This window comes from Aptenodytes forsteri, unplaced genomic scaffold, assembly GCF_000699145.1.
Source record: "Aptenodytes forsteri isolate BGI_AS27 unplaced genomic scaffold, ASM69914v1 Scaffold2, whole genome shotgun sequence".
NCBI classification, from domain to species: domain Eukaryota; kingdom Metazoa; phylum Chordata; class Aves; order Sphenisciformes; family Spheniscidae; genus Aptenodytes; species Aptenodytes forsteri.
Window position 1 is genome coordinate 20,059,075 of NW_008795695.1, and position 22,943 is coordinate 20,082,017.

A 22,943-nucleotide genomic window follows, 5' to 3' on the forward strand; every position below is an offset into this window, starting at 1 on the left:
GTATCCCATCCGGCCCCATAGACTTGTGAGCATCCAGGTGGCGTAGCAGGTCATTGACTGCTTCCTCTTGGATTACGGGGGGTTCCATTTTATCTGAGCAACAAAACCAGCTCAGAAACATTTTAATCAATGAATATAAACTTCCCTTTAAAAAACATCTGATTTAAAGGAGTAAAGCTGCCATTTGCTTTTGTGGTTTGTAATTTTTCATTATGCCTGATTTTTATTTTTCACATCTAGTCTTACGATTCTGCAAACACAGGAAAAACTTGCACATTTTGCATGTTAATTTATGCTAAACCAGTATTCAAAGTAAACCACTGTTTTCGTTTGGTGCTATTGACTTTGGAAGTAGCCAGGCAGCTCAAAATGAATTTCGGCAAGTTTTGGATAGTTTTATCTGGTCAGATAAATTTCAGTCTGCTTCTTTAGCCATTTATATCAGAAATGATATTGTTGTGCTCTTCCCTGACAATGGCTGTTACATACATGAACAAAGAGCTACCTTAGCAAACAACATTGGTTATGTACACGTGATCTTACTCTGGCCTTCATTCCTCATTGCCTGTGGCCGTTTAACCCTGTAAAAAATGAGCATAATGAAACTTTCATTTTGGCAGTATTTTATTCCCATACTGCTTGGTAATCAGTCTTTAAGCAATAGAGATGGAGCACATTCTTTCCTCTCACCCCCTTTGTGCAGCTGGGGTGCTAGTCTCAGGATTTTTCCTCTTCAACAAACACAAAGACAATCTTTTTAAAAAAAAAAATTATGAGCATAGGGGCTAAATTTCAGTTTCCATTTCTTTTTATTTGCAGTGATACCAGTTAGGCTCAGAAAATCCAAACAAAAAAGCCTTCACTTCAGTTTCCCATACTTAAAGTTTTAATCCTGTGCCAGATTCTAAGTGAATTTATTCTACTGGAACTGCCTAGGTGCCTGAAAAGAAATCACAGGAGAACCTAAGTGTTTTGTCTTCATCAGGCAGAAAAAGGAAAATTATCTCTTTTCCTCTCATCTTAGCTTGAACTCCCTAAACTGCAATGTTTACCAAAGAATGTCCTCCAAACCATTTGATTTTTTAATCTGATATTACTAATTAACTAAATAGTGTGAAAATACTAAAAGTGGAAAATAAATTATTCACCAAAAACATCAAAGTCAGGTGAAGATCTGTCTTTTATATTTCACTGCAGACTAACAAAGGCTATAAATAACATATGGTTAAAAAAAGATTCAAATGAGCATAGTAAATGATTGTTTCTATGGGTCTGGACTTTGATCACATGGGAACTTTAAAACAGGAATTTCTCTTACTTTACCAAATTACTTCCCATTACAAAGTTATATATGAGAGGAAATCCAGATTGAGTGAAGCTGTCAATTTTCACGTCCAAATTATTAATGTTTGATTAAGAGGAAATATCGATACATAGTTGTGACCATATTTTACTAGGCTAATGCTGGTTATATCCTGGGGTCCCACAACTGCCTATAAAAATTAAAATGGTGATACTTGAAGGAATCTCTCACAGAAATGTTGAAATAAAAATCTCCTTTTTTTTTTCTTAGAAAAGCCATTAGAGATTTGTCTTTTCTAATGAATCAGATTATGAAGGTTTTTAAAGATTCTTTTTAACAATATAACAAAAGCATTGACAAAGTCAGAATCCATCATTGTTACATGAGATTTTTTTAAAGAATTCAAGTATGGACTGCTATACAATTACTACCATCTCCCAGACACTAGAAAGAAATAAATGAAAAGCAAAAATTGAAAGCTTTTGAGAAACAGTTGCCACTTAATCATTTTTGTCTGCTCATTATCATCTCAGTATCTCAACCTCTGACCTGAAGGTAATGCTTTACACCCTTTCTTCAGGTTTTCCCAAGAGACCAGCATTTGGAATAGAATATAGACTCTGAAACCACCTTCTGAAGCTCGCCCAAGTGCTTTGATTCCTCTGCAAGGCTCAAAAACAGGAAGAAATCATTCCCTGGATATCAGAGCCCCTCCCTGGCACCACTGAAATTGGGGTGCCATAATGAACCCCCAGGTCCAGGAAAAGTTGCCCTGTGAAATCTGCAGAGAATCGGTGTCCCCCTTCCCTGGCTCTAACAACAAGATTTGGACCTGTGTGTTTGCAGAACAGTTTATGCATTCAAAGCTGCTTGTTGCTAAGTCACTTTAATAAGTCAAGGATGACCTTAATATTATCAGTCTTGGTTCTTTTTCTGTTGTTTGAATGGTATTATTCCATAATGTTTCAAAATAATTATATGTCTAATGTAATTAACTTCTTCACACAGAAACCTTTTTTGTCAAGGAAGGTTTCTTTGAACAAGAAGACCCTTGTTCCTGAGGTATACATCATTTTGTATCGTGTGAGATGTGAAAGGAGAACACTGTAGGTCATGTGCATTCTTAAACACATGCTGTTAAACACATATTGAGGTGTTCTGCTAGACAGCATCAGAAATTCCTATGGTTATAGTAACATGGTATTAACATGTATAAAGGGATAACTAAAGAACATTGGCAAATATTTTGCCTTTTAAGAAGTTTCCAACTTTCAAAAATGGAGGAATGAAACACTGAATTTGCACAGTAACATTTGAGATCCTTACAAGAGCATTTTAAGTCATCATTTAATGTAAATATAGATATTAATTATGCAATAGTTGGCTAAACTACCAGTGCGATGAGCTTACTAGATTAATAACTGCTTTAGGGGATTTTCTTCATTTTTTACTTTACATTCTTATGCTCTTGCAGTTTTTGTATCCAGTTCCACAAAACAATGTTACTGCCGATGCCAGTGAAATCACTCATATGTTTAAGGCTAGGTATATACTTAAGTGCTTTGCTTCATCAAAGCACTTCATGTATTGCTACAGTCACACATCCCTGTACTTTCTGTGCTTCTTTTGTGCCTTTTTTTCTGTTTTTACTCATAGATCTGTGATATATTCTGAGACCTGCAGTTGGAAAGGGACAGCTCAGTGACCAAGCTCCCTGTATCTGCTTGTTGCCTTATTTTACACTCTAAGCTTTCCTGGGGAATGGTAATATGTCTGTAATGTAATTGCCTGTTGTCTAGTACAATTGCCCCAGGGCACTAACACAATGCAAAGAAATACATAAATAAATAAACAACAAATACAATATTGCAAGTCTGTTCAGACTTTTTTGATATGCCTCATTTTTTGAAGTCTTGTAGACAATTGGGATTAATAATGTGTTGCTAAAGTTTTGCTTTAGAAATTCAGAGAAATATTCTTGTGCATTGAATTATGTATACATATCATTTGTTATTCTCGGTTTTGACTCTTCTTGCTTATTGTCATCCTGTCTTTGCTTTTCAGACAGCTCACCAGGATGAGAACACTTCTTCTCTAACTCCATGTGTCAGTATGATTATTTCCAGTCACTGAGTGCCACATAAACTGTGTCGTCTTGGTGCATTGGACTCACCAAATCTTTAGGACCCCTGTGTTGAAAATCTGTCTCAGAACAGCTGGATTCTATCCACAGGCCACCGATTTCAAACAGGTTTCAGATAAACTCTATGCTTCTACTTTGGCTACTTTAAGTATGAATGATGTTCTAGCACTATTTTTTAACTATAAAAGTGGCCTAATTAAAAGACATATGAAATTTTTCTTTTCTCTGATTGATTGAACTTTTAGGAGGTAATTTAAGGTAAAAGGATATACCTCAGATGCTTAGGAAGAACCTTGAAATTACCTTGGTTTCTTTCATTATGCTGTTAAAATTTTTAGTTTCAGGGACCTGAACACTTGAAACCATGCTATTCTTGATGTGGGAGTGCTGGATAAACTTTTGTCTGTAATAAGCCAAGATGTTTTTAGGGAGGTATAAACTGGTAATGCAGATTTTTCTTTGATAAATATATATTACTCTCCTACATAAAACTATTGATGGATCCTCAAGTGATGCAAGCTGTCTGATCTTTACAGGAGGAATCACATGGTGAAGATATGACAAGATTAAGCAACTGGAAATATGTCCTCCTGACATATTCTCATTTATAATATCTCCAATGGCAAGGGTAGAAAAAAATGATGTTAATAAGGTAGAAAATGCTAATGTTCAGTGAATAATTCCTAAGAGTCTAATTTTTTTCATGATTTTTTTGTGTAGCTGCTAGTTCAGATAATCTAATTAGAGAGATTGCTTCTTACCCCCAACCTCATTTAGTGCTTGATCAGGGCACCATCAACACTATCACATGGGGTCCTGTATTCTGAAGGATTCTGCATGCTGGCAATGCTTGGCTGAAAATGGTAAAAATGCTACTTTGGGGCTGCAGTGGTAGGCTTGTGAAGAAGGATGATACTATACTCCTCTTGCCTAAGCAGCAAACTTTTGCCTGGCTTTTCCTGGACAGCTGGGGATCTGTGGTACTCCACTTGCTGTAGGTAGGTAGAGCTACACACTGCCACGAGTAAGAAACACACCCATGTCCCAGAATAAATCAATCCAAATTATTGTGGAGCTTTGTCCAAGCTAAAAATCTGTAATTCTCAGCATGGCTACTTCTGCTGCCTGTCCTGGGAGGTGTCGTGACAGCATGCTTGTTTATCTTCCATATCGGCTGTGAAACATCTCTTGCCTGCTTTTCAACTATCACATCATGAAAAGCTTCATCTTAAGTTCATCTTTCAAGGCCATTATAAAAACAAGCAAACAACATTAAAGATACAGTTTTACACCCTTTCTGCAGCAGGGAGGAAAGAACAGATTGGTATTTTATCCCAACAATTTTGGAACTGCTAGTTCTCTTTTGGAAGATGTCTTTACCTTGCTCCATAGAATCTCTGGTTTTAGTAATAGAGGTTTTAAATTCAGTTCTCACTGTGGATGATTGATAACTAGAATGAGTATGCAGAACAGAAGGATTATGGAGAAAAATACTGAAACGTGTAAGAGGTCTGAAGGGATTGATATACAAGAATAGATTAAAATTTTAATATGTGTAGAGTAGCTAAACAAAAACTAAGAAGGGATTGATAGTCATGCAGGGAGTAAACACAATAACTTGAGGCAACTGAAGGAAATTAACCGGAAGAAAAATTAGTCAGAAAAAAATTAGGAAAAGTAGAATCGATTAATTTCCCAGAACAAAAGGAGAATTCCCAACACTTCAAGTCTTAAATCCAATATAGAAGAAAAACATAATAGGATATTCTCTTGGGAGAGAATTTGCATTGCAAAGAGATATTACTTTCTGACCTACTGTGTCCTTTTTATCACTAATTTGTCTGTATATGTAATTAAATTCTAGAAGAATGCCAGAGAAAACACTGCAGCAAATCCTGTAGAATACTGTCTCCTTATTTTCATATGGGCAAAGGTGATAGATATTAACTGTGACATACTATGGGAAACGTCTGTGTTTGGACGGAACTGTACTGATTCTGTGGTTTTTAAGAAAATGACGGTAGACTGTAAACCAGGCTGGAGACTTCATGAATATTCAAATTAAATTATCTTTTTTTCTTATCCTCCCTACTTTGCCACCTGTACGTTGTAATGTCTGTTGCTCAGGAGGTTATCCAGAAAAACACTTTGGGAATATATTGTCCCTTGAGAAATGTAATTAATTACTATTGTTTCTCCCAAAGGATTTAACTTTCAGATCATTTATTTTCTAGAGTCACTGATGAGCTGACTGGGAAAATGAAACACTTGAGTTTAATTACTAGTTAAAATTACAGCTTTCTAAGCAGGTACTTCATCTCATACCCTTTTTATAATTGTCTCTTCTTATGATATAATATGCAGTTATTTCTGCTGCCTTTCACGCTGTTAACAATGTCTTACTACCGCTTTCAAGGCAAAATGAAAATAAGATGATTGTAAGATGACTTAAGTGTGGCTTTAGAGTGCACTAAGCATAGCGCAGTTTAATCTCTCACAGATGCTTACATATTTTCCCAAGACTGGTGCAGAAATGAAGAAAGGAAATGAACAAGTAAATTACCTGAAATGACATATTGACATTAAAACTTTATGGTCTTTTCAAATTTTAGTTTATAAAATCTAATGCAAAGGAGACAATGGATATAAACTGCATTATTAATTGTAGTGATACACTTCAGAGACCACTGAATGTAGCACTTGAAGCCAGATTTCTGGTGGAGAGACCATACATACCCTCAGGACCTGAGCTTTGCTCTGCAGTGTGGGTATCTTCAAGGTAGGGTCATTTATAACAAAACACAGATCAACACTGTTAGCTGCAAAAAGACTAAAAATGTCAAGAAGTAATATTTTATCCACCACTGGTTTTATAAGATCTGATTTTGTTCCTAAAAAAGAATAGCTTGCTCCTTCCTCGCTAGCTTGCTCAGGTATTTACAGACATGTTATTCTTTACATTGCTTATGCTGGATGATTAAATGGAGTTGCAGTTAATCATAACTAGCTGAACTAATAGTTCTGCAGCCTTTTGACCTCCATCTTCTTATGTTTCCACTCTGATATTCTCTGGTATGGTCTTTGCAGCATTATTCCTGCTCCTAGGAGAGAGGAATTCAGCACAGATGAAATTGTGAAAATCAAATTTAGGAATGGACCACACGAGAAGCCCAGCTCAAAATGCAACATTTGGTCTATTCCAAGTAGGAAAATGTTTACTGCTATGACCTATACCTTATAAACCATCATTAATTCTGGTAGGCATCTAAACATGCTTCAGGAGTCTTAGCCAGCAATTTTATTTTATTTTACATTTGTAGTTATGAATTAGAATTACTGGAGTTAAGCGAGCTGCTAATGGGATGGAGTCATCATAAAGCTAATAACTGAATATCTTTAAAGATGATAAAGATTTTCTTTTTCAGGCATGGATAAAATTTATTCTTATTAATTGCAGATGTGAATTAATGAGACAAATATTATGATTTGAAACCATGTCGTGTTTTCATTTGTGTTATGTGTTGCCTAGGGAGAGTGACATCTAAGAGAAGGATGTAAGACTGTACAAATATAAGGTCAATTCTTAGGATGTTGACAAACCATTTGATAATGCCCAGTTTACTGAGCTCTAACACACACACACATAAATTAGAACTGAAGATCTCCAATACCATTACTGATCATCTAACTGGCTTCAAACAACACTCATATCAAATTATTGTGATCCTTCCACAAATAAGAAAAATCTATGATGCTCAGCTGTTTGCTGATGTATTACTGACTACATATCACTTTACTTCTGTCTCCAACAAGAAAATTATATGTGCTTTGATTCCTCCAGAATTCTGTCTCCTCCACCGAGAAAAACCGAACCCAAATCTACCAAAGACACAAATGTCTCTCCAACGTACTCTCTATAAATTGCTGCACATTTCTTATTATCAACTTCTTCTGGCTAATATATATGGTCATAGGCCTGTCTCACTTACCTCTTAAGTTTTACTTTTGTTGGTTTTGGGCAATTAGGAAAAAAAACCCCAAACAACCAACCCCCAAAAAGATGAAAAAGTGCTGAAATCAGCTGTAGAGACCACGCAGAGGAAAAAAGTAACACACACATACATCCCCTACTCCCTTTCTCCTTGGTTCTGGAATGTTTATTCCTTTTATTTTGATGGTGTAAAGTTTCCAGGGTTTTTTCAGTTGGGCATTTTTGGGTTTTGTTTGGTTTGTGGGTTTGGGATTTTTTTGTCTCTCACACACAAGATATTTCTTAAAGTTTTTCACAAACTTTTTGTTTCTTATAGTTGATTATTTGACTTGCTAGATTTGAGAGAGGGTACAGGTGTTTCAAGTGAGCAAATGCTCAGAACAGAGAAATTCTCATGGTGAGTAAGTGATGTTCTTGGTAGTTTTATTTGTCATCCCCTCCTGCCTCCCCAGTCTCCCCTTTGGTCTTTATTATATTAAGCTTTCAAATTTATGAAGTTTTTATAAGACTTGACTACTAATATTTTTGAAGGCAAAAGTAATTTTTTAATTAGCATTTATACTGTTTTACTTTCAGAAGAGAGGAGAGATAACATTATCCTAGCCATCAAGAAGGATAATAAATCTTAAAAATACAAGGATCCAAACTAAGATGACAAAAAGAAGCACATTACATGTGAATGTATTAAATTAAATAGAATCCTCTGAAACATAAGGTCACAGCATATGATCTATCTTATAGAATATTTTGCACAAAGAATGGGTTATGTGTCTATTATTCAAGTTCTTTATAGACTCCAGGTAGATCAGCGAGGACTTAAGTAGGAGTGAAAGTGCTCAAGAGAAAACTCCGCTTAAGATTTCAATCAGGAGTAATTTGTGAACAGAAGAACAGAAGAAATGTCTTCAGTCACCAAATTTAATTCTCTCATCTTGTTGGCAAATAAAGCCAATAGCCAAAATGCAGCACATTTTCCTTAGGATGTGCAGCACCTATACCTTCGGGTTTAGATTAAAAGCTTCACTAAACAACGGAGACTCAAGAATTCACAGTAACTTTTAATTAAGAGACAGAAATGAAAGAACTGGAAATGTGCTTGCTATCTGTTTCCAGTTCTAATAAAAAAATGGTTTTGTCTCAATAGATCATTAGTGACCCTTGCAAAATGTAATATCCCTCCTTCAGAAAGCAAGATTTCTATAAGACCTTTAGAAAGCCTAATTTCCAAAGCAGCTTCTCCCCTTTTCCTTCTTCCATTACACCTGCAGTGGGTGAGTACCAGTCTTAAGAATAGTTTAAAAAAAATTAAAAAACAGTTCCAGTCACTGCAGACACAGCAAGCTGTGAAATCTTGCCATCCATTTTTATATGAAGATGCAACAATGTCACCTGTTAGGCCGAGCTAGAATTGGATAGTTCACATTAACCAAATGAGGAATACCTAACTGTGAGGATTTTGATCTGCCTCAGGCATTTTCCAGTGTTTGCTCAAAACCCTACATCTGTTGTTGTTTTTTTTCCCTTAGTCATAAAATGTGCCAGACAGGAATGCAGCCATTTATATAAAAACATTATGTTTTTTCTGGTTTTCCTTCCATAACAATGGAAAACAGGGTAACATCAATTTTATCACTATTATTTTTACTGTGCTAGCTAGGCAGGATGACTGCCACGTTTCTGTTGGCAGTGCATAAGCACAGGGACAGACATATTCCCTACCCTACAATGTCTAAAGTCACAAGCCATTAAGTGGCAATCAGATCCAGCAGCTTCCTGTTTTGAAATCACGGGAATTTCAAATCTTAGGTAAGGGATTCTTTGGCAAAGCTTAGACCTAACAAAGCTTTCCTTTGCCTCCTGTTTTCAAACTCTCACCTGCTGCAATGTATTTCTGACCTAACTCGGTTCCTGCATGGCTCACAGGGCTGCATTTTCCTTATCCCAGCCTACCTCATTTGAATGTGCTTTTGGCATGATAATATACCATTGTCATTAATTATTAATTGCGGTGGAGTGAGTCAGTGACTTTTCTGTATTATTTTTTCAGCTCAGATCTTGCCCTGCAGAGGCAGCAAGTGAGCCATCAAAGGCAGCAAGATGTTATGAGACCTGTAACACCCCATAACTTTGATATGCAGCTCTCCCTGACACCTCATTCAGGCGATAAATATTTTAGAAGGGAAGCAGAGAAATAAGTGAATTACTTTGTAGCTTCTTATTTATGAAATGCTTGCTCCCAGGTTCTGTTAAAAATTTACTTATTAGAGAAATGGAAATTTGTTTTCATGAAATGACCATCAGCTTCTCCCCACCACAGAACCGGTGCTGCGAACGGCACACAGGCTAGCGCACGATCTCCTTTTAAAGGGAGAATGCTTGCCCTGCATCAGAGATCGAAAGCCTTGACAAAATTGTTCCAGTCTTGTCACACCATTTGTGTGAGCAGATATGCCTATCATTTAAGAATAAAAAAAAGTAATTTGTTTTATTTATGGCTCATTTTCCTTGAACATTAATTAACTTATAGAGTGTCAGAAATCCTGTTTATGCTTCAGACAAAGCTGCTTTACCGCTTTGAGATAGTTGGTCTCTTTCAACTTGTTCCCTGATAAACTTATGGTTGTGTTGAGGCCATCCTTATATGAAATACTTTTTCTTCTTTCTCTGTCTATCTGAGATTTCCCTCACTTGGAAGATATTTTTTTCTGCAAAATGTTCATCTATCAATTCATTACTGTTTTTGATCTGTCATGGAAACTGAATATATTTCCATTTCTCAAAATATTTACCAGTGAGACCTAAAAAAGATCCTTATTAGAAGCCAAGATTAATGTATTTTAGATCGTTCTGTTACATGAACTGAGTAGGACAGACTGTCTGAGGGAAGCCTTCCCCTGCCCCCAAAGCAACAGGTATGCCTGCACCATGCAATGCACGAATATATCATCACTTGCAATCAAGAGGATTTATGACACAGCTATGCAGGGATGGCAGCTCTTGTCCTAAATGTGTTATAGGCATGCTAGCAGTTTGTGTATGAAGTCTTCTACCCTGAATGCAGTTGTTAATGCTACTGCCAGTTCTTGGGCTAGTCCAGGTCTGTTCATGCAGATGTTGTAACACATGGTGCAGATTTGCTCAGAGAAATAGCCAAGGCTATTTGCCTGAATGGTAAGTGGTAGTAGCACAAGCGACATGTCTGAACTTTTTGACTGATTCTTTTTTCCTTTTTTTCTTGTCCTCCTTTGACTTTGGATGTTTTTAAATTCTTTCAAATGGATATTTCCAACTACTGCTTCCCATTTCTGAACTATGACTGTCGTGGTTTAACCTCAGTTGGCAACTGAACACCACACAGTGGGATGGAGGAGAGAATTGGAAGAGCACGTGAGAAAAACTTGTGGGTTGAGATAAAAACAGTTTAATAATTGAAATAAAATAATAATAATAATGTAATAATAATAATAATAACAATAAAAGAATATACAAAGCAAGTGATGCACAGTGCAATTGCTCACCACCCACTGACCGATGCCCAGCCAGTCCCCGAGCAGCGGCCCCCCCGGCCAGCTTTTCCCCAGTTTATGTACTGAGCATGACGTCACATGGTATGGAATGTCCCTGGGGCCAGTTTGGGTCAGCTGTCCTGGCTGTGCCCCCTCCCAGCTTCTTGTGCACCTCCAGCCTTCTCAGTCGGCAGAGCATGGGAAACTAAAAAGTCCTTGGCTAGTGTAAGCACTACTTAGCAACAACTAAAATATCAGTGTGTTATCAACATTGTTCTCATCCTAAATCCAAAACACAGCACTCTATCCCTGCTGAAACCAGGACAATGACTCACTGAGTCAGCTTTAGTCTGTGCCTCATAACATCCTTCTGTTATTAGCTGTCCCACAGTCCCTGTGTTCCACTGACATTTCTTCCCACCTTCCGTTGTCATGGGGAATCTAACATCTCCCCTGTCTCTCACCACCTTCCCACAACTTGCAACAAATGGACAGTAAATGAAATATGTTCAGTGGTCTTGGGAGCCACAGATACTAATCAGGATTTCTCCCTTTGAGGTCAGCACCCTCATCGCAGGCCAGAGAATCATGCTCTTTCCTTTGCTCTCTTTCTGGCCTAATAGATATCACATTATTTCTTGAAAGGTGCACAGAGTTCCTAGAAACTTGCAGCTAACATCCAGCAATCTTTTGGAGACAAAGGCACATTTGTGTCCTCCCAGTCTAAGGATGACTGGACTCCAGCCCTACTCCTTCCAGCGTGCAACAACAGAGGTAACAGCAGAAATGATCCCACCAGCATGTTTCAAAAGAAAGGACTGATCCTCCACTCAATTTTTTTAAGAGAACGGCTTCAGTTTCAAACTCTGTGACAGAGTTTAGATGCATGAATCGCAATCTGACAGGAATGCTTCTCTGCAGACCTGAGTTAAGTACCAAAGCCTCTGAGAGGAGTGACATTTGAGTTAAATCCTGCTCTTCAGTATTCATATGAGGTACTTGAGGTTGCTTTCTGCTGCTATGAAGCTTATTGCAAGTGTCTCGTTTTCCTCGGATAAGCAGTTTATGGGGCTATGTTTTCCACTTTGGATTCCAGTAACTAAAAAATAAGACATGGTAATGTTTATCTCTGCAGTGCTTAAGACACATTTTGAATTGTTTTTGACTATTCTTTATACTCTTTAACCTTTGTATTACAGTCTTAATGTTTTCACTGATTGGTGCCACAGTGGACTGAATAATCTGTTCATTCAGTCAAGCTCCACCTTAATTTTCAAATCAAAATATATACCACTGTCATCAGATTGATTAGTACAAAAAATTAGCCAAAAGAAATATCCATAGATCTCTCATTAACCTAATAATTAGGACCATATACTCTAAAAAGAAGAATGAAAGATGGAGGGCTAACAGGCAGATAATAAACTGAATATATTTTTAGCTGAACTACAAGTTCATTTATGTTTTTCTCTGTACGAAACTGAAGAAAACAGATTAATTTTCCATTGACTTTTAACATTTTGTAGATACACAAACATTATTTCTGTGACCATAAGTCCCTAATTAAAAGCTTGCATTATTTTATTTGTGATCACATGCACTGTGAATAACTCCACAAGACATCTGGCCCTATAATGTACAGGATGCATAATATTTCCCTGTGAGCAAATGTCCCATGACAAATATTCTATCCCTACAGTTCCATGATACACCTTTCGTAGCAAAGCTTCAAAATAGAAACAACTGTGAACAGAGATCCTGGAGCTGAAAAAGCCTGAGAAATTTTGAGAAAATTAGGTTTTTGGGGTGGGCCTTTGGAAAGTATAACTCACATTCTCCAAGTGGGTATTTCAACTGTCCTTTGCTTTTGGTGAAGGAATTGAAGAACTTTCTAACAGTTGTTCTTAATTTTCAGTCCTTATTACTTCCTTTTTAGTAAGCCAGTAACACTGAGAAATGCTGGTTCATTGTAGCCATCACTCCTTGATCAGTCAAGAACTTTTCATACCTCATCTGTAACCTTTTTTCATTTTAGGATCCCTTCAGTTTGCAGCATGGGCAACAAACACACTTATTTTTATGTGACTTCTCTAGTTGAGACTTTCTTTTTCTGAACTTATTAATGTATCCAGGAACTGTTAGAACGATACAGTGAAGGTTTCTGATATTTCCTTCATCATGCTCAATGTCTGTCTTTCATATCCCATGGAGTTTAAACCACCATTATAATTTAAAAAGAAAATAGCAGCTGGGATTAAAATCTTGCAGCAGGAAGAAGTAGAAAGCATTGCATGTTTGTAAAGTTTAGGTGGGACAGGGATCGTTGTTTCAGTGACATGAAAAGCCCTCAGCTGGACTTATATTTTAAGAGAGAATAAATGAGAGAATTCTTAGCCAGCTGAAACTAGTTGATTTTATTTGAACAGCAGGACCATGGACTTGTAGCTATTATGACCAAAAGAGAAGAACATCCACATTTTTAGGATAAATTCTCATTCCTTTTAGCAATATATTGTTATTTAAGTGCATGTCAGTCAAATTGGATAGGCACTACCCTGAGCTCACTGAATCTGGAGAGGAAGACTGTTCTGCTATGTTGAGAGCAAAGCTATAGCCCATTTACCTCTCCTTTTCCTCCATCTTTATAAGTCTCCACTTGAAACAGTAATGATATTATCACACACTTTGCATAAAATTTTTTAAAAAAGTTCTGCAGATTCCAAATGTATAATGCATAGGTACTCCAAAAAACCTGCACGTCAGCTGAATTTTTGGTGCAAACTCTCTATACTTTTAAAATAAGTCTTTGGAAAAAGCTTTGCTTCCTTTTTCCTATAATACTACAAAGCAAAATAAGCAAGACACAGTACAACACCAAAAAGGAAAATGCCACCTAAAAGCATATTAAAGGCAACAAATATATCATTGTGAATTCACAGCAGTATTTCATTTCAAACAATCTCCCATTCTTGAGTGCTAGAAATGACCCATTGTTGAAAAGCCGTGTGATTTGTGACAGTGGTGGTGTGAGAGTTCAATGTAGGAATCTGTAAACACACTTCAATTTTATTTCAGTAATTGCTGAAATGAACATAAAATACCATTTTTAAAGTTTTAGGGGTTTGAATTTTTTTTTCTGTTTCTTAAATCCACATGTAAGCAGGCCCCAAAAATCCTTTCTTTTCATCCTTATATGGCACTCCTCACAAATGACACTACTCTTCAGGAGAGTATTAAATTGACAAGTTGCAGCTAAAGCTCCCCAAAAATAAACACGTCACAATTTATTCAGGGATACAAGCATGTCTCACCTTGTCAGCTTTCAGACTGTTGAGCTAAGAAAAATAGGTGCAACTTTTCATTAAAGGTCTGCTTTAAGCGTGGTAGTTAAGAACATAAAAATGGTACCTTAAAGATGGTTCCTAAATCCTAACTATGAACTGCTTAGAGCACTGATTTTCTAAAGTGCTGAGCGCTCTGCCTTTCTCTTTAAAGTCATAGCTTGGTCAGGGCAAGATAAATGCCTAGTGATTTCTGTGTCTCCAGCTTTAGATGCCCATATACATGGGTGCTTTTGGTATTTAGGCTACATGTGCTTAAATAAAGACATTCCTCCCTTTTACTGAAGTTGTTCTATGGGGATTTGTAGGCTACAAACTGGCTTTCCCTCCTTTTCAAGGTGTCAGATGGTGTGGTCAGCTAAAAAGCCCTGTTAAAAATTTTCAGATGTGAATTCTGGGAGCGTACTCAAGATGAAAACATGCAATAGAAGCATAATAGAGAATGACTGCAATTTGTTTCTCTTGTTTACCTGATGAGCCTTGAGCCTGCTGATATTCACAGCAGACCTAGCTGTTTACATGCACTTTTTCTGAGTAAGCTGTAATAGCTATATAGTATGCTTGGTGTTTACACAACATTTTACAAATATATTGCAAGGCATTTTCTTAAAGAGCTTGTACTGACAGTCAGCTCCAGACACTAGGCAATACTGAATGGGGTGGTTATTCACGATAACAAGAAATGACTGGCTGAAGGAAGCTTGGGAGTGGTCTCTGAATACTGGGAAAGAACAGCTGGAAGAGGAGGACTGAGTTAGCTGGGGGATGAGAGGATGATAGGAAGTTAAATCAAGCAAAGAAGAAACCGAGGGAGAAGGAGTAGGGAATGGGCAGATGAAAAGAAACTAGAAACAGACATATCAGTGAGATTGCAAAGGGTTTTGTCATCAAGAATTAACAGCTTTAGCATGATACAAAGGAGAAAAACAGTCAATAAAGGGATTCAGAAAGGAGAGTGACATGATCAGAGCAAGAGATAGGAAAGGAAGATTCCTTTGGCAATGGCACTTATAACATTAAAATGGGAGAGAGTGGCAGACAGTGGGAGTGGATAATTTTGGGGAATCAAATCCAGCCATGCTCAGCTCATAAAGATACATGGATTTTAGCAATGCAGTATTGTAAAGCCAGTGGCTCCCAGAGATGTTAGAGGGGAAGAAATCAAATATGTTTGTGTTTTAATAACACATTAAAAATATACCACCAGTGGGTCTGTGCTTCACTGGAAGACACATTTACGTTGCAATATTAAATTTTTTCCAAGAACTCTGAACCAAGGACATACTGCAGTCTGTCATCTTGAACTCTAGCCCTCATTACCTTAACAGGTTTAACTTAGACCCTTAATCGCATATAATACTGTCCATTGCTGTAATGATATTCCTCAGTCATAGAAGGAAGATATATGGTTGGCAGCCTACTAACAGTACCGTTGGTTTTGGCTGGTGCTGAGTTCCCTTGCCATGGGGTCAGGGGAACATGGCCACCCTCCCTCACAAGTCCTGCTATTCAGCAAAGATGATAACAAGGAAGCTACACTCTGTTTGGTGGCCTGGTACCTCATTTTTCTATTTGCTAATTCTTTAAAACTGGATTAGGGAAGCTCTGGGAGAGTTGTAGCTCTCATCTGCAGGAGGTGATGCTGCTGCTGCTACTGCTTTGTGCTCCTGTTTTCTAAGTGAGTGAGTCCCAGGTAACGGCCATCGGTCTTTACACCCCAGATACCTGCAGCCTTGTATTGCTACTACAGTGGGATTTTCCACAAAGGGAAAAGGCATCAGGGGAAAGAGGTTAATTAGGCAGAGAAGACTTCTGTCCCTAAACAGTGAAGCAAGTGCCATAATGAAAGTCAATGTAATGAGGCAAGTAGGATGGACTTTGAAACAGGGATCATGTCAGGTGGATAAAATTACCCTGCTTTCCTTGATAAATAATAAAATATAATTTTGACTAACAAAAGCCTTAGCTCAATGTAAAACTTCACATATATAGATAAAAATTTGCTCCTTTTCCTTTTTATTAATTTTTAAAAGTTCTCCCCTGTGCTCTGAGGATATGCTCCACAGGTGAAAGAAAGACTGCCATTTATTCACATCACCTGGTAAAAGACTTGGCTGTTAATACTGGTGTATAGTCCTTCCTGTTGGTGGTGGGGATAGTTATATTCCAGCCAACAGTATATGTTTGGGAAACCTTAGCTAATTGAAACTGTTTTGTTCAGGTGAGTTGGCTCTTTTAGCTCTGCTGATGTCTATAGAAGATTTCTCTGTGAAAGTATTACGTGTAACTTAACAATATGGTTTAAATTCAGAGAATCTTTTCCACCTCAGAAATGTCTCAGTTACCTCTACAGTGAATATTATTGGTTATTCCAGTACTCAAAAAAAGTCAGTGAACTATGTAAGTATGTTATTATTTATTTTGTTAAAACAGGCTCTCTAATTTTTGAGAGCAAAATTAGCAAAGCACAATAGCAAGGTAATAAAGCAACCTAATTCCATCCCCTTTTAAAAACAAATAAGAGAAGTCATTTTAGTATAAGAGTAAATAGGGGGGAAAAAAGCATCTAAAACATCTGAGGTAACTGGCAGTAAAATCAGCTACAACAAAAGGATAAAACCAAAGTCTCAGAAGAATCTGTCCTTCTGGTGTCGTCTCAGTCAATTCAAGAAATCACAGACCTTGCCGTGACAAAGCAGTTGTATGACGTGACAACTTCTGCCGTATCTGAACCCCAGACAGGTTTCAAGGTTAAAGCCATATTTGTGTTTTCAGAGTTTTTCTTCATAATTGGTAAGGTTATGTCTATGAATATTATAATATCTAATCTGAAAATTTCTAATAGGTTAAAAGGCAATCTGTCATCATCTTTAAAATGTGATGTTAACAGCTTTATAGTTAAATTAGGCCATGAAAAATGGCTAAAGGTTGTCTACGAAAAAAGCTTTTTTATGACAAAGATAATTGAACCCATAGAGAGGAAAATATAAGCTGAAAATGAATTAGAAAATTCATCATGAAAGTGTGTCATTATATTAATTTAGAGAGAAAATAACTTTTTTATTTACCTATCTCTAATGAATTCATCTTTCTTTGTACAGACAGGCTAAGAGAATGTCAAAATGTTAATGATGAACATGTCAAAAGTTAGACTTTAACCTTGTCACATTCTGGGTAAGGCTGAGCAGTTAAAAACAGTATTTCTGACGTGCTTGTAATGCAACATGAGAGGAATCTTTGTAAGCCTTTTTTTTTTTTTGAAGGATAAGAGAAAGATGTTTTGGAGAAATTGAATTTAATCAATTTGTTAGCTTTTTTTTTTCTCATATCAATGTATTATGCAATGAAAGAGTGTTCTAAGAGCACTGAAAATTTCACTTCAGCCTGCATATAAAATGACTTAAATTATTCTCAAAGTGTGGTTCTTTATCACTGCAAGATAATGAAGATGACAGAACAGAATATGAAGAAAGGCATTTCAATTCCTGTTACTGTTTTTTAGCTCTGAATATTAGTTGCAGCGCACACTGACTCAAAATTTTTCCATTTTATCCGTGTTTGTAGAGTAATTTATAGTCAGCACTATTAATTGCCCCAGTAATGAAACCAATGAGCGTACTTCTAGAGCGAACAATAATGAGGCAGAACATCCAAAGTACTAGATGATAACTAAGCTGTGTCAGACCCTGGAACATGTAACTTCTTTTTAAAATGAGTGTTCAAATATCATTTAACTGTTCCCTTAGACATTTTTCATAATGAACCTTCATTTTAGTTCTTCATTTTCTCAGTGTTTAAAGATAAACATTTTGAGCATCTCTATCTGATGTTAGGACTCCACAGAACTTTGTGAATTCTCATAAGAAACAGGCATTTTCTTTTCATGACAAATGAGGGGTTTTAAACAATGAGTATGGGAAATATCTCATTTGTTTAAAAAAAAAAAAGAAAGAAAATAAACTAAAATTTTTATTGAACCTACTGGATATTTTAAAAATTTTGCTATTATTTCTATTTTACTGAAGTACTGATTCCGCCAGGAAAGAAACTCTCCTCCTGAAAATATAGTTGAAAGACCTTCTCTTTGGACAGGTTTTGTAAAAGAAGAAAGGCGTGTATCTAGGGGTATTTAAATTTGAACTTGTATATCTCAGAAACTCCACAAGCATTGCAATGTATTAAGGTGAACTTCTGACACTTAACAGTAGAAAACTGGAGCTGTTTCTGCTGTCATTTATATTGGCTTCATAGGGGTATATGCTGTTCACTTCTGTTAAATCCATTTTAATTTAAATAAGTGTATGCGAATGTAAAAAGGGGTCCATTCAGGTTTTTTTTCCCCATTATGTGTGTATTTCTATACATTTCATTATAACCAAATCACAACTGAGGAGCTGTTATAATGCACTTGGTCAAAGTCCAGGGCTGTTATGCCTCTGCCCCCTTCTCCCCCAGTTTGCTAAATAGAACAGACAAAAAAAATCTGTTCAAAAAAGGACAGGAAAATAAAATATGTTGTTCTGCCTATGTTTCTGTGGCAGTAGCTGAATGCGGTGTAAAGGAATTACTGTGATGATCCTGTAACCTCTTAGTGTTCCTCCACAGAGAGAAAATCAATAGTTTGATCAAACCAGCTATTAAGACAGCAAGGAACAAGTTCCCAAGATACAAGGAAGAAATTGTTTACGCTGAGGGTGGTGAAACACTGGAACAGGTTGCCCAGAGAGGTGGTGGATGCCCCGTCCCTGGAAACATTCAAGGTCAGGTCGGACGGGGCTGTGAGCAACCTGATCTAGTTGAAGATGTCCCTGCCTACGGCAGGGGGAGATGACCTTAGAGGTCCCTTCCAACACAAACTATTCTACGATTCTATGAAAACAAATTGGTCTGCAAAAATGGCTGCACTTAGGCATTGCATCATTTTTGGTGTGGATGGAGTTGTGTATACAGGGACACAAAAATAAAAGTATATGTCTTCCACGCACAGTGGATTCAAATCTAATGTTTGTCACTGGGGTACCTAATTAAAAATACATTTTTAACCAAGTTAAAGTTCATAGAGAAGGAAATATATAGAACAGCACATAAAACTCTGTAAATTCCCTTTATATGAGAAAATAAAAAATATGAACTTTCTTACTTCAAAGAAGAAATCGTTCCATAAAAGATTTTAATTCATTACCTTTTTTCACAGATGATAAAATTTTGCCATAAATGGAGGGTCAGATGAGCAAAAGATATTATCACAAGTATAATTTGGGAACATCTTTGATTTATTTCCATAACAAAGAACTAGGTATTAGAGATAAAGGAGATGTCGCACCTAGCACTTTTAGATGACACTACCTGTAAAGGAGAGCTAGCTGCAGACACGGCATCTATAGCCCACTGCGTTATGAAGCTGAATTGTAAATTAATACACGCACTCGGACATAGATTTTGAGATCTCTATGTAAACACAAGAAAACACATTTCAAAATAATAACTAAGGTGTTTATCATTATCAGATAAAAACCAAAAACATCACTGAAAAATATCACTGTTGAAAATGAAATACATGTGAAGTACTAGTGACAAAAAAGGGACCCAACCCCCTACATTTAAATCCACAAAGAATGGTATAATGCAAGAGAAAGGAGAATCTAGTAGTTTACAGTAATTCTCTTGAATATGTTGTTCCAGAGACATGGACTGTTAAACCTGGTTTTAATTATTTTCCTTTTTAATTAAGAAGTAAATAACCTTATTAGAATGATGTTCTTCAACCATTCAAACTAGTTTTCTCCAAGAAACACAATTACTGAAGTCTCTGCATAAATTACAGAGACAATTCCACCAATCAAGAAGCAAACGAAGGGTCGTCTTTTATGTCTCATGTTAGGCATAGTTTGTCAGTGCTGTTAAATTACTTTTCTGTGGATTAAATTCCTCTTAACTGGTTGATGTTTGCATTTCATTAACTCAGATCATTATTAATGTCATGATAAATGATAATGAAATACACCTTCCTTCACTAATAGACTGTCATAGTGATGCTCAGATAGGTCTTTTCCTCAGTAATCTTTCTCTCAAGTAAGCCTGAGATGAGGAATAGCCAAATCAAGACAGGAATATGCTAAAATGATTGGAATGTATCCCTTACGTCTATGTCTTCTTTCATAAAGATCAATATATAGAAGAACAGGAAAGCTGTAACTTCATCTGTCCTCAAGGAAGAGGAGATAATACACAACCTCTTGTTCCTGGGTACAATTTTGCTGCTAACAGGGGCTGACTTGATGTACTTCAATCTTTACGTTTCTATGGTTTTTCCAAAGATGCTTTTAGGTGGATAAACTGCATGTTTTGGAATGTGAAGAAACCATACAGACAGAGTAGTCATCATCCCTCAGATAGTCAGTGCCGTAAACATTTATATGTATTTTGGGTATCGTGGGTCTCTCTGAAAGACAACATTGACGTATATATACATACATATCCTCATATGAACTTTAGACTTATTAGCATACCTACTAGGAGTGACCCCATATCTAAGTAAATTTTTAAGATTTTCTCAAACACTTCAGCCATGAAACATGATTATTTAGTCTTCTGTACATCTGGCCATAAGTACAAAAGGTCTCACTGGATGACCCAGAATGTTGTATTGAAAAAAAAATGGCTACAAATGCTTGGCTTGAAATATGTCAGTGTCAGTAAGCTTCTAGTGAGCACCCAAAATGGCAGTGCAGAAGTATCCTCCCATGACACATTTACCTTCCAAAGACAAAGGAACTGATCATGTAAAGCTGTTTCTCTGAGTCAGGAAAAAGGCAAAAGATACAACTAGTTCATACTGGTGTCTAATTCAGAATGAGATAAATAATTCTCTGGAGTCCACTGTGTTGACTGTACCTGTATTGACTACAACAGGGATGTAGGAACCTGGCTTACATCTAGACACGCACAGGTAGGTATCTTAATCTGTAAATTCAATATCAATAATAGAATTGCAATATCTGAAGAATTATTATGAGGGATTTTACAATTTATGAGGAGATGCTGAGCAAAAATTATCAAGCTGTGTAAGTACTCAGAAAATGAGGTAGTGGGCCCAGCATCAGAACTTGAGCAGAAAATTAATTTCTGAACCTGTTATATCTCAGGTATTTTGTCACAAAAAACAGGGAAATACAATACATGTGCATCCTCCTGGTCTCCAGGCTTTTAACTAAACAAACTGAATGTGGAATAAATTGTTTAATTTTCCCAGGAAGACAAACCGGGTTCATGCCCAGGATAGTCCCAAGAAACTTACGGAAGTAATCACAATCTGTAGCATTTCAAACAACTTATTTAGAAGCACTGCATGTTTATCACAACTTAACTAGTGACTGAAAAAATAATAGCAAAAACTAATTCATGTTTAATATAATAAATGCACATATCCTGTGCCCTTGTAAAACTAACCCCAAACTTGCTTTTCAGAGGAAGCCTTTGGACATTTTGCTTATGAAGATACCTAGAAACTCCCAGATTCTTAAAAGAGGTAGTTTCTAGATATGTTTTCAAAAACAAGGTGGCATCAAAAAAGCAAGGTGTTTCTTTTTTTGCTTTCTTTCTTTTATTTTTTTTCCTCTGGTTTCTCCTCCCCTCCCCCCTTCATTACCCGGACAAAATGCAGGAAAGTTGAATATTATGTTAACTGCAATTACCAATTTTTCTCAAGGCACTTATTATTTGAACTCTTTCAATTACACCTGAAATCATTGTAATCACAGTTCTCCCAAGGGCCTTGCTTTTTTGTCTTCTCTTACTCAGATCTCATTGTGACAGTCGAGACAGAGGAAGCATTTTGTAGCATTTATTCAAGCTTTTTCTTCTGCTCTTATCTCCTACTGCTCCAAGGGCAGCTTTACCAGTGTTCCCCAGCAGCCCAAGTGAGACTGTTTCGTATGGATTTAGTTCAGTCTTTCTATTTGCTTCAGATTCCTCTTCCCCAATCTTACTAAGTCTTCAGATGATCCATTTTATTGTCTGCATTTCAGATTTCAGACCCTTGGGTCTGTTGTTCCAGTCCAAGAACAGTCACAAAGGTTTCTATGCAAACAAATCCTAAAATACAAATCCTGTTTCTAATTGGGATAAATTAAGAGGAATTAGAGTGAAGTACTATGGATCTAGGCCAAAGTGGCTTTTGTTTTCCGCTTAAGATTTTCAGAACCCAGTTCTCCATATCAGTTCTCTATGGCTATATCAGCAAAGACCAGAGTGACATTGCCCTGAGATAAAAATCTGTTCTGCAGAACAGGGGATTGAGCATAGAATTTCCTGTAAATCCTATATTTCCTACATCTTGCTTACAGCCATGTGGACATTGGGGTAGTTTAATTCTTTCTGCAGGTGACTCTGTTTAACCATGAATGACACAACAGTCATGTTCTCATTCTGCCTTCCCCCTTTTTTGGCATATGGATCATCCCAAAGCTTTTATAATGGTGCCATCATCATGAAGCTTGTCTGACAAAAGAAGGCACCTTTGTTTGATACAGTTGCACACTCCAATTAAACAACTTTAAGCAGGATATGCTTTACTGAATGACACCATCCTACCACAGAACAACTCTAGCCAAGTGATAATGACTTTAAGTAAGTGAATACAAATAAAGTTTCCCAAACA

The 22,943-nt window shown here is 36.7% G+C and overlaps 1 protein-coding gene across 1 annotated transcript in view; it reads right to left on the minus strand.

Moving 5' to 3' along the window:
• The window catches only part of IL1RAPL1 (interleukin 1 receptor accessory protein like 1), a 360,140-nt gene that overhangs the window by 61,728 nt on the left and 275,469 nt on the right, over positions 1-22,943 (minus strand). Inside the window, 1 exon segment of the mRNA XM_019473045.1 lies at positions 15,772-15,776. Within this exon segment, the coding sequence (XP_019328590.1) occupies positions 15,772-15,776 (5 nt within the window).